The sequence below is a fragment of the Condylura cristata genome, unplaced genomic scaffold (assembly GCF_000260355.1).
Source record: "Condylura cristata isolate star-nosed mole 26May11 unplaced genomic scaffold, ConCri1.0 scaffold00003, whole genome shotgun sequence".
Classification (NCBI taxonomy): domain Eukaryota; kingdom Metazoa; phylum Chordata; class Mammalia; order Eulipotyphla; family Talpidae; genus Condylura; species Condylura cristata.
Window position 1 is genome coordinate 33439949 of NW_004567104.1, and position 15693 is coordinate 33455641.

At 38.0% G+C, this 15693-nt stretch overlaps 2 protein-coding genes and 1 pseudogene across 5 annotated transcripts in view; 1 reads left to right on the plus strand and 2 right to left on the minus strand.

Moving 5' to 3' along the window:
* The window catches only part of EAF2 (ELL associated factor 2), a 27386-nt gene extending 25307 nt beyond the window's left edge, over positions 1-2079 (minus strand). Inside the window, exon 1 of the mRNA XM_004675444.2 lies at positions 1891-2079. Coding sequence (XP_004675501.1) covers positions 1891-1996 — 106 coding nt within the window. The 5' untranslated portion in view covers positions 1997-2079. The remainder of the gene's footprint in view (positions 1-1890) is intronic.
* Positions 2080-2212: 133 nt separating this feature from the next.
* The window catches only part of IQCB1 (IQ motif containing B1), a 47949-nt gene continuing 34468 nt past the window's right edge, over positions 2213-15693 (plus strand). For 2 of the 3 annotated variants that reach the window (XM_012734006.1, XM_012734009.1), the window contains exons 1-6: positions 2213-2286; positions 2733-2813; positions 8244-8355; positions 8574-8736; positions 10624-10753; positions 13498-13591. In XM_012734006.1, the coding sequence (XP_012589460.1) occupies positions 8256-8355; positions 8574-8736; positions 10624-10753; positions 13498-13591 (487 nt within the window). In that variant the 5' untranslated portion in view covers positions 2213-2286; positions 2733-2813; positions 8244-8255. The remainder of the gene's footprint in view (positions 2287-2732; positions 2814-8243; positions 8356-8573; positions 8737-10623; positions 10754-13497; positions 13592-15693) is intronic. The other variant, XM_004675171.2, reaches the window with a different exon arrangement.
* LOC101631866 lies at positions 6752-7314 on the minus strand (annotated as a pseudogene). Its single transcript, XR_001146168.1, has one exon. The product of XR_001146168.1 is annotated as a nuclear transport factor 2 pseudogene (transcript).

Consider the following 15693-nt stretch of genomic DNA (forward strand, 5'->3'; position numbering starts at 1 on the left):
CAGAACAGGCAGATCGACGAAGTACACTGCTGAGGGAAGCAGCGGGCGGGCCAGGAGAGGTCTGCCATGCCATGTGGTCACCTCCGGGGCAGGCGGGAATCGGACTTACGCGGAAGTGGCTTTAGCTTCTGGGTGCTGTGCTTCAACCCGCTGCGCCACCAGGGAGGGCCATGAGCAAATTTTTATAATTTTGAAACCTATAATTTGAAAAATTAATACTAAGACTACTATGTACTTAAAAAAGAAAAGGAAGTCAGAGGATAATATTTGAAAGGAAGGCATGTAAAAATCAAATAAGAACTATTCCACACTTTTGGAAAATAGGACTGAAGTAGAAAAGAAACTGTACAGTTAGTGCTAGCTACCTCACTGTAGGACGAGTTGAACAACAGAGCATGGAAAAGAAGAATAAACAAGGGACACTGTTAAAGATCTCTTTGTAAATATCTCCCCCATTTATTCTACCAATTGGATGTTAACTTTGCTATTAAAGCCCTTTTACCAAGTGTGATTATATTTGGAGTGTAGTGTTAAACTTAATACTTTACTGTGAGTTACTATATATAGACTGTCTACAACTTAAGTTTTTGGAGAGTGAAAATAATTTTTTTAAAGATTTATTTATTTATGCATGCAGAATTGGGGTACAGGTCAGAGGTGCAGGGGCTGTAAGAGGATTCACCAGAGACAGAGTGGGGAGCATGCTGAACAGTCAGATCCACGAAGTACACTGCTGAGGGGAGCAGCGGGCACGTCAGGAGAGGTCTGCAGCGCCATGTGGGTCACCTCCCAGGTGGGGATCGAACTCATGATGAAGTGGCTTTAGCTTCTTAGTACTGTGCTTGTAACCCTCTGCACCACCAGGGAGTATGGTGCCTGAATGTAAATTTTAACTTGGCATTTTGATTGATGCATGGAACACTTCAGAGTAAAACTAAATTCTCTGGACAGTTTAAGGATAAAAACGACTGAGAAATGTATATGATTAGACACTAAGAAAGGGCTGAGAAAAGGAAGTGAAAAAACATCTACTTTACAATTTTGCCACCGAAAAATAAGAGGTTATGACTTAACGGTCTCAAAGTTTCCTTTCCGTTCTATTATTCTACCGGGGCCACCATGCAAAAAGTGAATTATTTACATACCAAATCATAATATGCTATATTTTCCTCCTGGCTCTACACCAACCAGCTATTAAAGTAGAGCTTCCTTTTCCGCCTCAACAACACAAAAGCGAGTAAATTATCAAAAGGAGTTCCAGAGAACAACCAAATGGAGAAATCATAGGGAGGTAAACTTAAAGAAACTGGCAACACACTAATAGTTTGTGATCAGTATTTGATAACTGATGCAATGAAATCAGGGATTCCAAAGAGACACAAATTACTGGAATAGTTTACAATCTCGCCCTTGGAACATACTAAAGAACATTCATTATCAAGGGCAAAATAAGAAAAAAGAGAATATTTCTCCACCAACCTCAAGGTTTTTCCTTTTCTGCATAACAATACTGTTTTTGCTCCCTTCCATTTGTCACCTTATTGTTTTCCTTTCCAACTCTGCCCCAAGCACCAGTCACATCTGTCTTCAAAATGACCCCTAAGGACCTTCTTCAACAAAGTTTCCCTTTCTGTCTACTGGTGTCATCCAAATACCTCCGCGCAGATAAACTCAAACCTGCTCAACTCCGCCTTCTCCCAACAATTCCCTAGGACCCCAAAGAAGACAGCGGATCGCGCTGGCCACCCCATTGCCCAGCAGAGTAAGGAGGCCTGGGGGAACATAACTCAGAGAGGTTTGTGCCATCCACACCTCTAAAATCAATGCCCGCATTATCTCCCTCCTCCCAGGCCCCTCACTATACACGGCGCCCCAGTAATCCACACTTACAGCGCACAGTATGGAAGGCGCAGCGGGGCTTCTTCTCGAAGCTGTCGCCTAATTTGAGAACCCGCTCGCGATTATCAATGTGCCAGGGTCCCACTGCTCCAGTCATCTTTATCTTGGGGTTCAGGCTTTGCTTCGGTCACCGACGCTCACGATCTTCTGCCACCTCAGCCCAAAGCAGCTGCATTTGCAGCCGCGGGAGCAGTCACCGCGGCCTCCGCCCCTCTCGCGAGCTGATTGGCTACTTTCTGAGGGGCCCCGCCCCTTGGCTCCGAGGCCCTCGGTCCCTCCTCCAGACCTCTTTTCACGCCGCGACGCACGCAGCGCTGGGAAAGACGCTCGTGGAGGAGCGAACCGAGAGCTGGGTCTTCGGGTGGAGGAACGCCGAGTGAGAATGAGGTAACGGACCTGAGGTGGCGGCTGAAGAAGGGGAGGACGCAGAGCCCAGCGCGTAGGAGCTCTTAATGGGAGTGTTGGCCTCCTCCTCGTCCTGTGGCGATTTGTTGTGGAAACTGAGGCTGGGGCGGGACGGAGTTTGAGCGCGCGGCCTGGTTTCTTGCCCTAGGCCTCGTTGCGCCAAACGTGGGTCTAGAATGAGAAGAGTCGGCGGCCTCAGAGTCTGGGTCTTGGTCTTGACCGGAGGCGCCGCTGTTACCTTAGGCACTCGTTTTCTGACTTAAGGCAGCTAGGGACATTCGCAGCGGTACTGAAGCCAGGACACTGAGGAAAAGGCGGGGAGGGAACGGGGGATGGGAGAGAGATTCAGATTTAGCCACTGCCCATGTTTAGGGTCGGTTGCTACTGGATTGCACTGGGGTACCCTCTTTCATTTGTTTCCTTCGTAGTGATCCGTGGAGCCTGTAAACGGAACTGCCAAGACTAGATTCCCAAAGGCGCAAAGCCGGAACTCATGCACTGATAGTGGGGTAATAATATTGATCATTCAAACAATACGTCTTTTATTTAGTTAAGAATTTATGAGTTTAGTAGTAAAGATGAACCAAGTGTTTTAGGAGCGGAGAAACAATCTAGAGAAAGTTTACAAAGGAATGCCCTTAACAGGAGGTTGTATTTTAGGGTAATTCTGTAATCACACTGCTCGCTGGCCCACCATAGTCAAATTTGTCAGTTGAGGGCTTCAAGCTGGTAGAGGAGTGTCTTCCACAGCTTATCTGTTTGTCAGAATTCTCCTTTTTCAAGGCCTTCTGACCCTTTTTTTTTTTAAATAGAGAACTCAGGTTCTGAAGCCAGAATCCATTGAGTTTGACCCCCGATATCCTAACTTTGCAAACCGAAGTTAGGTGTACTCATTGTTGAAAATGGGGAAGAAATGCCTTAGAGTTGTTGAACTAAATGAATTAATACGTGAAAGCACTTAAAACAAGTCATGGCACAAAATGAAAGTTCTTTAGGCTTAATTCTTTTTATACTGTTGTATAGCATTGTAGGACCACCCTGGGGCTGACTTCTCAATCCGGAGTTATTTGTCCATCCTTGTCTGCTGTTAAAAACAAAAAAGAGATTTAGGGAAGCCATTCCTTTGACTTTGTGGTCCATATTCTTATAATTTGTTTTCTATTTGCATTTGATATATTACGTATATGTATGTGTAATTTTTGTTCCCTACTAGAACGAAAACAGGGACTTGTCCTATATAAAAATCTTTGTGAGGGCCCTCCCTGGTGGCGCAGCGGGTTAAAGCACTGCACTAAGAAGCTTAAGCCACTTTCGCATGAGTTCGATCCCGCCTGCCCCGGACGTGACCACATGGCGTGACCACATGGCGCGGTAGACCTCTCCTGACCCGCCCGCTGCTCCCCTCAGCAGTGTACTTGGTCGATCTACCTGTTCTGCTCCCCCACTCTGTCCTGGTGAATCCTCTCACCCTCCACATCTCTGGCCTGTACCCCAGTTCTGTATGAATAAATAAATAACTCTAAAAAAAAAAAAACTTTGTGAGCCTTACATCTAATGTAGTTCCCTACACATGTTAGGTGATAAGTTAATGTTTTAGTGATATTTTATTATGGTAGCCAGATAGTAAGCAGTGTTTTAAGTCTATTTTAAAAGGCTTCCAACCAGAAAACCATATTGGAATGAAGAGAAAATCAGAAAATCTAGAAACTGAGTTTTAGAATGCTCAAAATTCGTGCACTTATTCACTACTTCCACGTACATATTTTTGAAGATTTATTTATGCATACAGAAGTGGGGTACAAGCCAGAGGTGCGGGGCTACGGGTAGAGGATTCACCAGAGACAGTGGGGAGCAGAACAGGCAGATTGATGAAGTGCACTCCTGAGGGGAGCAGCAGGCATGGCAGGAGAGATCTGCCACACCATGTGAGTCACCTCTGGGCCAGGGATCGAACTCAGACACTGAAGTGGCTGATGCTCATTTGCAGTGCTGTACTTTAACCCACTTTGCTACCAAGGAGGGCCCCTTCCACATATATTTAAGTACATATCACATGCTAAACTCTAGTCTGGCCTCTAGGAATATATCAGAACCTGAGAGAGAAGGCAGCAGCTAAAAGAATAGTATGGATTTTGCCCTTGTAAAGATTCCTTGTAGTACAAATTTTCCCCAAAGATATGTTAACATGAACTATGTTGTATTAGTTTAGTAATAAATAAATCAATGAACTAAATCGGGCCCTAAAACATTAATTGCATTACAGATTATTTACATTTTAGATTATAGCTATCTGTACTTGTTCTTTTTTCACCAGCTACAGCCTTATCTTACTTGAAAAATTTACACTACTGTCATAGAATACTCACAAAAATAACTCACATATATATTCAAGATACAGAGACGTAAATCACGGTATAAGTGAAACAAAGCCATAAAAATACTGGAAATTTTTGGAAAGACTATAGTTTAGCCCTTGGGGTAGGAAGGACCTTTCTAAACATGACACAAAAGGCAGAAACAATACAGGAAAAGATTAATACCTTGACTATTTTGTCAAACTGTGGTAATAACTTTATAATCAAACTTAAGAACATAAATGATAGGCAGGCAAAAATGTTCCCAGTCAATATAAAGGGTAAAGATTGATATGTCACTGTTGCTTGAAATACCATACTACTCTCTCCAGTAGAGAATGTTTAAATATAGTTTCATATACTTTTGCAAAAGAAGCAAACAGTGCAGCCATTGGAAAGAGTGAAATAGTTATGTCCACTTTCTTGGGAAGTTTTATGCCTATAACTTTGTGCAGGTTTTCTTTAAATTATTTTTAGAAAACTTTTTTTTTTTTTTTAAGATTTGTTTATTTATGCAAAACTGGGGTTGCAGGCCAGAGGTGCAGGGATGGGGAGAGGATTCACCAGAGACAGAGTGGGGAGCAAAACAGGCAGATCTATGAAGTACACTGCTGAGGGGAGCAGAGGGCAAGACAGAAGAGGCCTGCTGTACCATGTGGATCACCTCTGGGATGGGGGGATCAAACTCACACTGAAGCGGCTGCAGTTAGCTTACAATGCTGCGCCTTAACCTGTTGTACCACCAAGGAGGACCCAAAACTTTTTTTTTTTTTAAGATTTATTTATTTATGCTTATAGAACTGGGGTACAGGCTAGAGGTGTGGTGAGTGAGATGATTGACCAGAGGCAGTCTGGGGAGCAGAACAGGCAGATTTGACAAAATACACTGCTTAAGGGAGCAGTGGGTGGGTCAGGAGAGGTCTGCCAGGCCATGTGGGTCACCTCAGGGGCAGGGATTGAACTAATACTGAAGTGGCTTCGTAGAGCTTCATAATGCGATGCTTTAACATACTGCGCTACCAGGGAGAGCCCCCAAAACTTGTTTTTTAATGATTTATGTTTTACCTTCTGAGGATAACTCTTAGATGTCTTTACTCTGGCTAGCTCTTTAAAGAGTGGACTTTGGTGCCAATTATGAGAAATAACAGTTTTAAAAATCAGAAATAGGGCCCTCCCTGGTGGCGCAGCGGGTTTAAAACACAGCACTAAGAAGCTTAAGCCACTTTCGCATGAGTTCGATTCCCAAGTGCCCTGGAGGAGATCCACCTGACGAGGCAGACCTCTCCTGACCCACCCGCTGCTCCCCTCAGCAGCGTACTTCGCCGATCTGCCTGTTCTGCTCCCCTCTCTGTGTCTGGTGAATGCTCTCACCCTCTGTATCTCAGCCTGTACCCCAGTTCTATATGCATAAATAAATAAATCTTTTAAAAAAATCAGAAATAGTTCACTTGGAAATGAAATTTGTGTTTCTTGCTATTTTATATAAGAGAAAAGATAATGAACATTCTAACTAAAAATCACAGGCTTTAGAGTGTACTGATCTGAACTTAAATACTGACTTCACATGTTTTTGGAAGTATGAGAACTTTAATTTATTCAATTTCTATTTTTCTTATTTGTAAAATGGGTTGACTACAGGTTATACCTCTTATTACTATATAAGGGTTAAGTAGGATGATGTATGTAGAAGTAGTTCATAGCAGATACTTAATATATGTTCTTATTATAAGTAAAGATCTATTTTCTTAAATGTTACTGTTAAGTGTGGAGTGCCCAATAACTTTAAAGCTTTTTTTTTTTTTTTAAGAAAATTTCTGTGGTTTTATTGTATCATGAGGCATTGAAACATATGAACAAATCAATATCTGGGCGTTGAGGCAGCTGCTTTCTCCTTCACTTCTTTGGGTTACTAGAGCAACTTGTCAGTAGATTAAAAAAAAGAGAGAGAGACAACCTTTTGCATTACTTAAGTCTTTCCAAAGCATGCGCTGGTACAACACAAACTACTCCTGTCAGATGCAACTTGTCTAGCGTCCAAACATCATGCACAACACCTTGGGGGCAGCAGCACATGCGCCCAATCCCATCACGGCTTGCTCATTTGTGTATGATATTTGGAGCATCTGGAGGAGTGTGAATAGTATCAGGAATTGGAGGGAGGAGGAAATAGCGTGAGTGCCTGGCAGGGAGGAGGTCAGCCGAAGTTGTGCAGGGCAAGCCTGAACATGTCATTGGTGCAAACCCAGGCATCGTTGATGTTCTTTAATAGGAACATCTGGTGGAACCCCATGATGGGGTCTTCATCCGCCTTGAGCTGGCCCACAACCATGCTGATGATGCAACTATCTGGCGTGGGCTGATGGTCCTGTGCCGTGATGCTGTGCTGGATTTTCTGGAATGGAAGGCTAGATAACTTCTCAACAATGGCAGCTTTCCCCTGGAATTGCTGTCCTTCCCACGTAAGGCATGATGCGTCAATGTAAATTGCGCTTAGCTGAGTTCTGTAATTATCGAATAACTGGTAGTAATGCTGAATGAAGCTGGATCCAATCTGTTCCCAAATTGGCTTGTCTCCCATTCTGGAGAGTCACTCGGCCTCGTTGAGACCTGAGGGGCTGGCACGATGGCGGCAGCAGCGGCGGCAACACAGCGCGGTCTGCCACTTTAAAGCTTACTTATGAAGAAAAGTTTTAGCAACAATTTGACTTGAGATGTGGATTTTTTAAATTCTAGGAAATAGTTGATTTTATTCGCAAGCTTTGCTTATGTCATATTACATAAAATGTTTGAATTGTGTCCCTAGGACTCCTAAGACCAGCCCCAGGTTAAATGATTTCCTAAGGGTTCACAGTTCTCAGTATATATTCATATTCATGGCTATAACTTATTTCAGTGAAAGGATACAAAGCAAAATCAGTGAGGGGAAAAGGGACATGGAGTGAAGTCCATAAGAAAACAGCTGCAAATTTTCAAGAGTCTTTTCCCAGTGGAGTCACCTGGACATGCAGGAACAAGTTATGACACATGTTGACATTTGTCTCTCAGAAAGGCTCACTAGAGACTCAGTGGCCAATCTATATTGGTCTACCACTATTCTGGATCCTAGAAGGAAAACATATTTAGCATAAACCACATTCCCTTTACAGATTAGGAACATTGAGCCACTTTCCTTAAGGAATGGTAAAAATCTTGAAATTCAAGTTCCTAGACACCAGCTAATAGACTTTAAAGAAGACTTTTGAATGAAAAGTCTCAGACACAAGTTAACTCTTTATTTGCAGTGTCTCTTCCACCACTTCACTTCTATCCTGAGATATTTTTAAATATGAAGCATTATCACAGTTCCTCAATGAGTAGTGAGTGCATGATAATGCAAGTATAGCTATATTATTAGTTACAGTGGTTTTGTTTGCTTTTAGAACTATATTTATTATTGTGGGGAAGAAATTAAAAAAAAAAAATCCTGCCCTTCTTATATAAAGCAAGCAAAGCTAAATTTTCATTTATATTGAAACTATATTTCAATTTGAAATGAAATTTTCAGGGCTATTTGACTTTTATTATTCTGCTTTTCCTAAAATGCAGGTGAAAGGTGAAATGAAGCCAAAAGGTACAGACCCAAGAATCTTATCACTAGCTGCTGAAGTTGCAAAAAGTCCTGAGCAGAATGTCCCTGTTATACTGTTGAAGTTAAAAGGTAAAATCTTTTTCTGGTTGACTAATACTATTTTACAAAACAATACCATCATGGGCACAGTTATAAAGTTTTTCAGTTACAGAACTTTTTTCTCATTTGTTTAGAGAAATCTTAATCTAATTAAGCACTGTTTTTTCTCTTTAATGTTATTCAACTTAAAAATACAAATAAGTCTTATAATTACAAAAATAAATATATCTTACTTCCTTTTGCCTCAGAAATAATAAACAATACACCTTTAGGAAGTTCAGAATTGAAGAAAATCAAACAAGATATATATTGTTATGACCTCATTCGATACTGCCTCTTGGTCCTCAGTCAAGACTGTTCTCGAATCCAGGGTGGTTGGACTACAGTTTCTCAGCTTACGCAGATATTAAGGTAAAATGAAGCAATAAATCAGCTTGTTTGTGAGGAATGTAGTGGTAGATTACAATTTTCAACAATTACTACTCCTTGATTTTGTTTTTAACAGGCATTTGCAGTAGGTTTTGGTTATACTCTTCCTTCATACTGTTACTATGTATAACTCTATATAGTTGTGAATATCTGTCTAAAAGTTCATAAACTCTACGAAGGTGGTAATTAAATCTTTTGCTTGCCACTGAATCCTAAGTGTTTAGTATATTCTTCATTGACCAAGGGGTATTTGAAGAAGCTGAGGCATTGACTCTACACTAGAGAAGCTTATATTAGAGGCAGAGTTTGCAGTCACGTGAATTAATCGGCTAAGCCAGAATGGAACAGGTGCTGAAATGAAAGGCATAAACAAAATAATAAGAGAAGGGATATAGACACTTCAGGATTGATCTAGCTTTTAACTGTTTTTTGTTTTTTCACTAAGTAATCCAAATCCTGTCGATAAGATTTAAAAACAAAATTGACTGATCTACTGCCATGCTCAAAATTAATGGAAAAGAAATAAAAATATTACTTTAAAGATGGCAGTAAAATAAACTGGTTGTTCTTAGTGCCTAAGGCACTTCCTAATTAGTAATTGAAAGTGCATTACTTATTGGATGTTAGCTTTTGCAACTGTATGTACCTAATCTGTTACTAAATAAAGGCCAAATTCCAAGTATACATTTACAAAATCAATTAATGTATTTGATGTGCATATATATATATATATATATTTTTTTTTTTTTAACTAATGTGAATCTAGCATTTTGTCTTTGTTTTAATTAGATTTGTTAACTTATGAAAAATTAATTGAACTAGGCCCTCTAGAATGAAATCCAAGTCTTAAGAAATCCCATGTTTGTGAATATACAGTAACCATAATTTCATTTATTAATGTTTTCAACCAAACTAGGTACTTTTAAATGATTAACTTTATGAACCAGAGAGAAAAAAAGCTGGTGTTTGTGAGCATTAGTACCTTAACTTTAGGAGTCAATGTGGGGAAAAAAAAACCCACAAAGCATTAAACATTAGCCATTTTGGTTTTTAGCATATGTAATATATCATCACTACTGCTTATCAGTGTCTGCATATTTTGTTGATAAGCCTCCAGTAGCTGTACTTAATCATTAGAATATGCACATAGAGACCATACTTGGATTGTGATTCTTTCTGGAATTGGTTCTATACAAATTTTTTTTTATTATTGAGGTGTTTTTTAGTGTGATCATTTTACTTCCAGGGGAAGATTCTTCTGTGCAGTTTTAAGAAGACCCAGCTTTTAAGATGCCTTTCTTTTAATGTGTACTGTAAAGTGTCCTTATTAGAACTAACTAGAATTAGGTTTTTGTTGTTTCCCATTCTGATAATAAGGAATATTCTGTCAGATATTTTGTATATTTTAGGAAGGATCTTTTGATTTTATACCGGCAGAATTGGTATATGATATTTAGCCTGTCCCTTGCTGACTAATCCTTCCTTGGGATTTCTCAGTTGTGTGATGTCTAAAGTATATCAGTTAACAAAATGTTATTCATCAGTTAAGACCCTTAAGATAACTTTTTGCACTTGGAGTTTGTGACTCTCTTTATTTTCTCTTTATTTTGAATCAAATATATTTCCTTCCAGTAGGATTAACAATTAGGTTTATGGCTATATGAGTCCTAGCTCTAAGTACAATGCAAAGCTGATACCACTGTTTACTTTTAGAAAGTTGTTAGATTAGTTTTTCATCAGCAGCTCTTTATTAATTTGGCCACAAGGATACTAAAAATTCTCATTTAAGACAGTGTCTATAGAAGTTTTAGCATCAGTTGGAACTTACAATAAATATTACAAAATCACAAATTTGTGCTCTTATTTTAGCCATTGCTGTGTTGGTCTTGAGCCTGGAGAAGATGCAGAAGAATTTTACAATGAATTACTTCCATTGGCTGCTGAGAATTTTCTGGTGTTGGGGAGGCAATTGCAGACATGTTTCATAAATGCAGCTAAGGTATATACCTTTATATAGTGATTTGTAGCCAAAACAATTTAATTCTTAAGATGTTCCAAATAATTTTTCAGGTGTGCAGTATTTAGCTTAAAATACATATTTTTTCAGTTATAACTCCCAAAGGTTTCTACATTTGAAAATTATAAAGTGCTGACTGAAACAAAACTTTTGAAAGACCTACCTTACTACCTCAAATAGCACACTTAAGTATTTCTTTTTTTTAAAAGAGTTATTTTTTTTATGTATACAGAACTGGGGTACAGGCCAGAGGGGCAGGGGCGGTGAAGGATTCACCAGAGTCAGAGTGGGAAGTAGAACAGAAATACCATCAAAGGACAGTGTTTAGGGGAGCAGCGTGCGCATCAGGAGAGGTGATCATGTGGATCACCACCAGGGCAGGGATTGAACTCACACTGAAGTGGCTACCGCTCACTTGCAGTACTGTGCCCTAACCCCTTACGTCACCAGGGAAGGCCCAAGTATTTATTTCTATAACACCTTCCTAAAATATACCTCCTACTTAAATTAACAGTACAGGAAAATACCTAAAGTCCTAAGGCTTTTCTCAAGAGGGGGAAAGAATAGAGGTGAATTTTCTATTTGATATTTGAAATCTTCTCTAGTTAAATATTTCAGCTGAAACAATAGGATTGTTTTAATCCAACAGAATTTCTTAGGTGAATTGTGCTAGGACTATATGTGACATTTTAAATTTTAAAGCCTTGGGTTATATGGAAGTGCATTGTTTAATTTCCATATATTTGTGCGACTTTTTATATTACCAATTTCTAATTTACTTCTGTATGATTAGATAACATACTCTATCAGTTCACTCTTTTGAAATGTTTTCACACCTGTTTTATGGCCTTCTGTATGTTTATCCTGACAAATGTTCCAATATAAACAGTCCTTGCTTAGAATGGTGCCATCTTTACTGATAAGAATGCATGTGTACCAGAACCATGCAAAGAACTTGAAATGTACAAGTTGGTCTCCCTTTCTGTCCTTGTTACAAACTGAATTGTTACACAAATCACTTGATTACACTGTACCTCAGTTTTCTCCTTTGTAAAATTATTTCTGTCTTGAAATGCCCAGATCATTACAAAACTTTGTTTTCTTCAAAACACTTTAATTTAATATTAACACTTGAAGGATAAAAATAATTATATAATTATATTCTTTTTACTTAGTTGGTCCTTTAAGACTTTTCATAATACTTTGCTTTATTGTATTTAATTTTGTTTTGTTATAGCTTCTCAGCTTTTTGGCTAAGATCAAGTGTAGTATCTGTTCTTATCAGTTTAATTTTTACTTTGTTATTGAGGTAAAAATATTCTTTATTCCACATTGGAGAAAAAAAATCAACTGTAGAAAAAATAGGACCACTTGACTACAGGACAAAATCAAAATTTGGATTTTTTCTTTAATTTGCTTGTGTATAGATTGATCAGTTGGTGGCATATATGCAGGATTTTTCTGGACTAAACTGGTTAGTAGTTAGAGAATGAAGGGGGTATATCAGATAAGCCACCTATTCTGTAATTTTCAATGATACAAAAGTAAATTTGTTAACCAGTCACAGTATGCAAGAAAATCTTGGGTGATATTATCTAATGGAATTTTTAAAGAATGTAGGAAGTCTGGGAGCCCAGCCCTGTCTTTTGAGATTGACTGCAGCTTTTTGCTGTGTCTTTTGGAGAAATTGACAAAGACACTTTATGGCATTAAACAAATTTTTAATCTATGACATTTCTTTTTTATTGTTTATAGCACATATTTGTTTCAACATTTCTCTAGCCCTGTGCTAGAATGACAAGTTATGTTCATTACTGTGAAGAATGGTCTGTTTTTTGCTTCTGATGTACTGCAATGCAGTCATTGAAGACATTGATAAGATTGATGACCTATATAGAACTTTCTACTAAGTTTCATGGCCAGAAAAATGCCAGTTTTTTTTTCCCTGTTGTATACATACTTTAATGTGGAATAATTAATCTGGCAGCCTACCTGTGTGGCATTTCTTTTCACAAACCTTTTCCTTTCAAAAAACAGCTCTGCCTGTCTTTGTCCTTTTCCTAATATACCCTTCTTTTAATATGTTAAAAAAAATAACTTTCAGAAAGGAAAAGCCAGAAAATTGAGAATTATTGAGAAAAAGTTGATTGAACATTAATTATCAGAACCTTCTTTAGACACTTGAGTATTTAGTGGTAAGCTAAATGGTTTCTGCTCTTAGGAAATCTTAGATTAGTGGCTTCAACTGAAATGCACTAATCATACTGGCTTACATACTGATATCTTTATTTGTATATTGCAGTGACTTTCTACCCTGATTACATAACCAAATCACCCACCTAACTGTAAAATTAGATGTCCAGGCTTCTTTGGTAATGGAGATTGAGATTCAGTGTGTTTAGACTAAAGTGGGTTTATGTAAAAACCTATGTCTATATGTTTATGTAAAAAACACCACAGTAATCAAAGCATAGCCAGTTTTGAGAAATACCTACTTTATTAACTTACAGCTTTTTCTATTATTTATATTATCTCATTTCACCTCTGGATAACAACCATTTCTAGCAGATCAAGTAGGTATTACTAGTTGTACTAATAAATAAGTTTTATAAAACTGAAAACTACAAGATTGTGTATCCTCTGATATCTCAAAGAAATGTCTTTCTTTTTTTTTTTTAATAAAGCAGTTAAAGGAAAGTAAATTGGGTTTTTATATGCATGTTAAGGGTGAAGAAAAAGATGAATTACTACACTTCTTCCAAATTGTGGCTGATTCTCTCTTCTGGCTTTTGGGAGGTCATGTTCAACTCATACAAAATGGTAAGAGAAAAGATCTTAAATGTAACTGACAGTCATAAAATTATCTACTAACAGTTTCATCTTACTTTATAAAAATACATAGTTCATTAACTGTTCAGATTACCATATTAAATAAAATCATAGTGAAGTAACTCCCCACAAAAATTGGACAGTCCAGCTTTACATTACTAACACAAGGGAAAATTGTTGCTAAAGTCTAGCTTTCTCCTTACCTTTTACTATTAGCAAATTTGAAATAATGATTAATGGCGTCTAACACTTCAGGGAAAGAAATTTTTTAAGTTTCAAAGATTATAGTTGTATTTTAGATACTGTGTGAGAGATTTCTATATTCAGAGTAACTATGGCTTAATTCATTGCTTAACTATTCATAGATGGATTATAAGCTTTTATAAAATGATATTTTACTGAATGTGAAAGTTAATTTATTAAAGATTATAGAATGTTTCTACACTTAACTTTTAGAAATATAAGTATGTTAGTTTCAATTATGTTTTCTTCCAGCTGAGAAAGTAAGGGCCTCCTTCATAGTGTCAGCACTATTAAGCTACTGGTAGCCACTGTAGCACAGGTTCAGTCCAGGCCAGGGAGCTGATCCACATGACACAGAAGACCTTTCTTCCTCGCCCCGCTGCTCCTGTCAGCAGTATATTTTAGTCAATCTGCCTGTTCTGCTCCCAACTCTCTCTCTGGTGAATCCTCTCACCACCAGCTATCTGCCACCCACCCCTTACCCTTGCGCCTCTGAAAAATAAAAAGGCTGATAAAGTAACCCTTAATCTTGTCTATTCTATCCTCTTATAATATTTAATCAAAATGCTTATAAATTAAGCATATGGTTTGCTTTTGTTTTGTTAAGGAAGTGATAAAATAGTGAAAAAAGATAGCAAGTCCTTAAGTGTTTAAGTATGCCATATCCTTTTAAAAATTTTTTAAATATTCTTTTTAAAAGTTCATTAATAATAAAAATGATAATGGTCTTAATATAATCTGTAGATTTAAAATTTTAGTAGTCACTAGAACTAGATATGAAATTCATATGCAAAAATTAATGAATACAAAAGTGAGGTTTCCGACAACTTTATTCCCTCATAAAAAAATCAACTCCACGAAGAAAGATCTGGTTATAGGTCTGAAGTAGAAAATATAAGATAAACCTGAAGTATCTTAAATACAAATAGAAAGGAAGCACTCAAAGTCCAGGAAAAGGGGAGGTTCTAGGTTCCCTGCCCAACCCAAAGGATGGTGGAGCTGAGCAGGGAGGATAATAAAAGATAGAGGAGATGAAAGAAGGAAACAAGATGGAGAGCAGAAGGACACCTGTGGGAGGCACATGGAGCAGAGAGACACACATGAAGAAGAGACTCTTGTTTCTTGGCCCTGGACTAGTTGAAACACAGTTAGGTGAGAGACCCTTGGGAAGGTTAATAGTGGCAGCTTTTATCTTGATTTTGGTTTTGTTCTTTTTCTCCCAGACTTGTTTGGCCATTTTTGATCCTTTTCAATTGTCCCCACCAGAAGGTACGTTAGACTTGTGGGAGGCTTTCAGGCCTTGCTTTGGGCCAAAACCATTTGGGTAGACTTTTACCCACAAGTTTCCAACTTTGTGTTTGGAAACTATAGAAACTATAGATTTAGAAACTATACTTGTCTTTTCTGTATTGTTTACTAACTGTATTAAAGTTCTTTTCCATTAAAGATCTTATAGGTTTTGTCTTGATGTAACAAATGGCAGAACTTATTTAGAGCAGGCATGTTTGGAGGTTCAGGGGTGCCCCTCTCCCTGCCCTGTAATATTAGGATTCTGTGAAAAGGACTCAAGAGATAATACAAGAGGCTTCAGCTAGCCAAAGATGAGAAATTTGAATAGTAGTAAGGATAATAACTATAATGTATTGAAACAAATAAAATATAGCATCAGCTATTTTAAATATTACTCTTCTAGACACTGCTAAGGAACAAATTCATTTTTAAAACTGGTGAATGCAGTAGATGACTGGATTAAAAAGATGTGGTACATATATACAATGGAATATTACTCAGCAACCAAAAAGAGAAACACATGTCTTTTGCAGCAACTTGGGTGGAGCTGGAAAAGATCA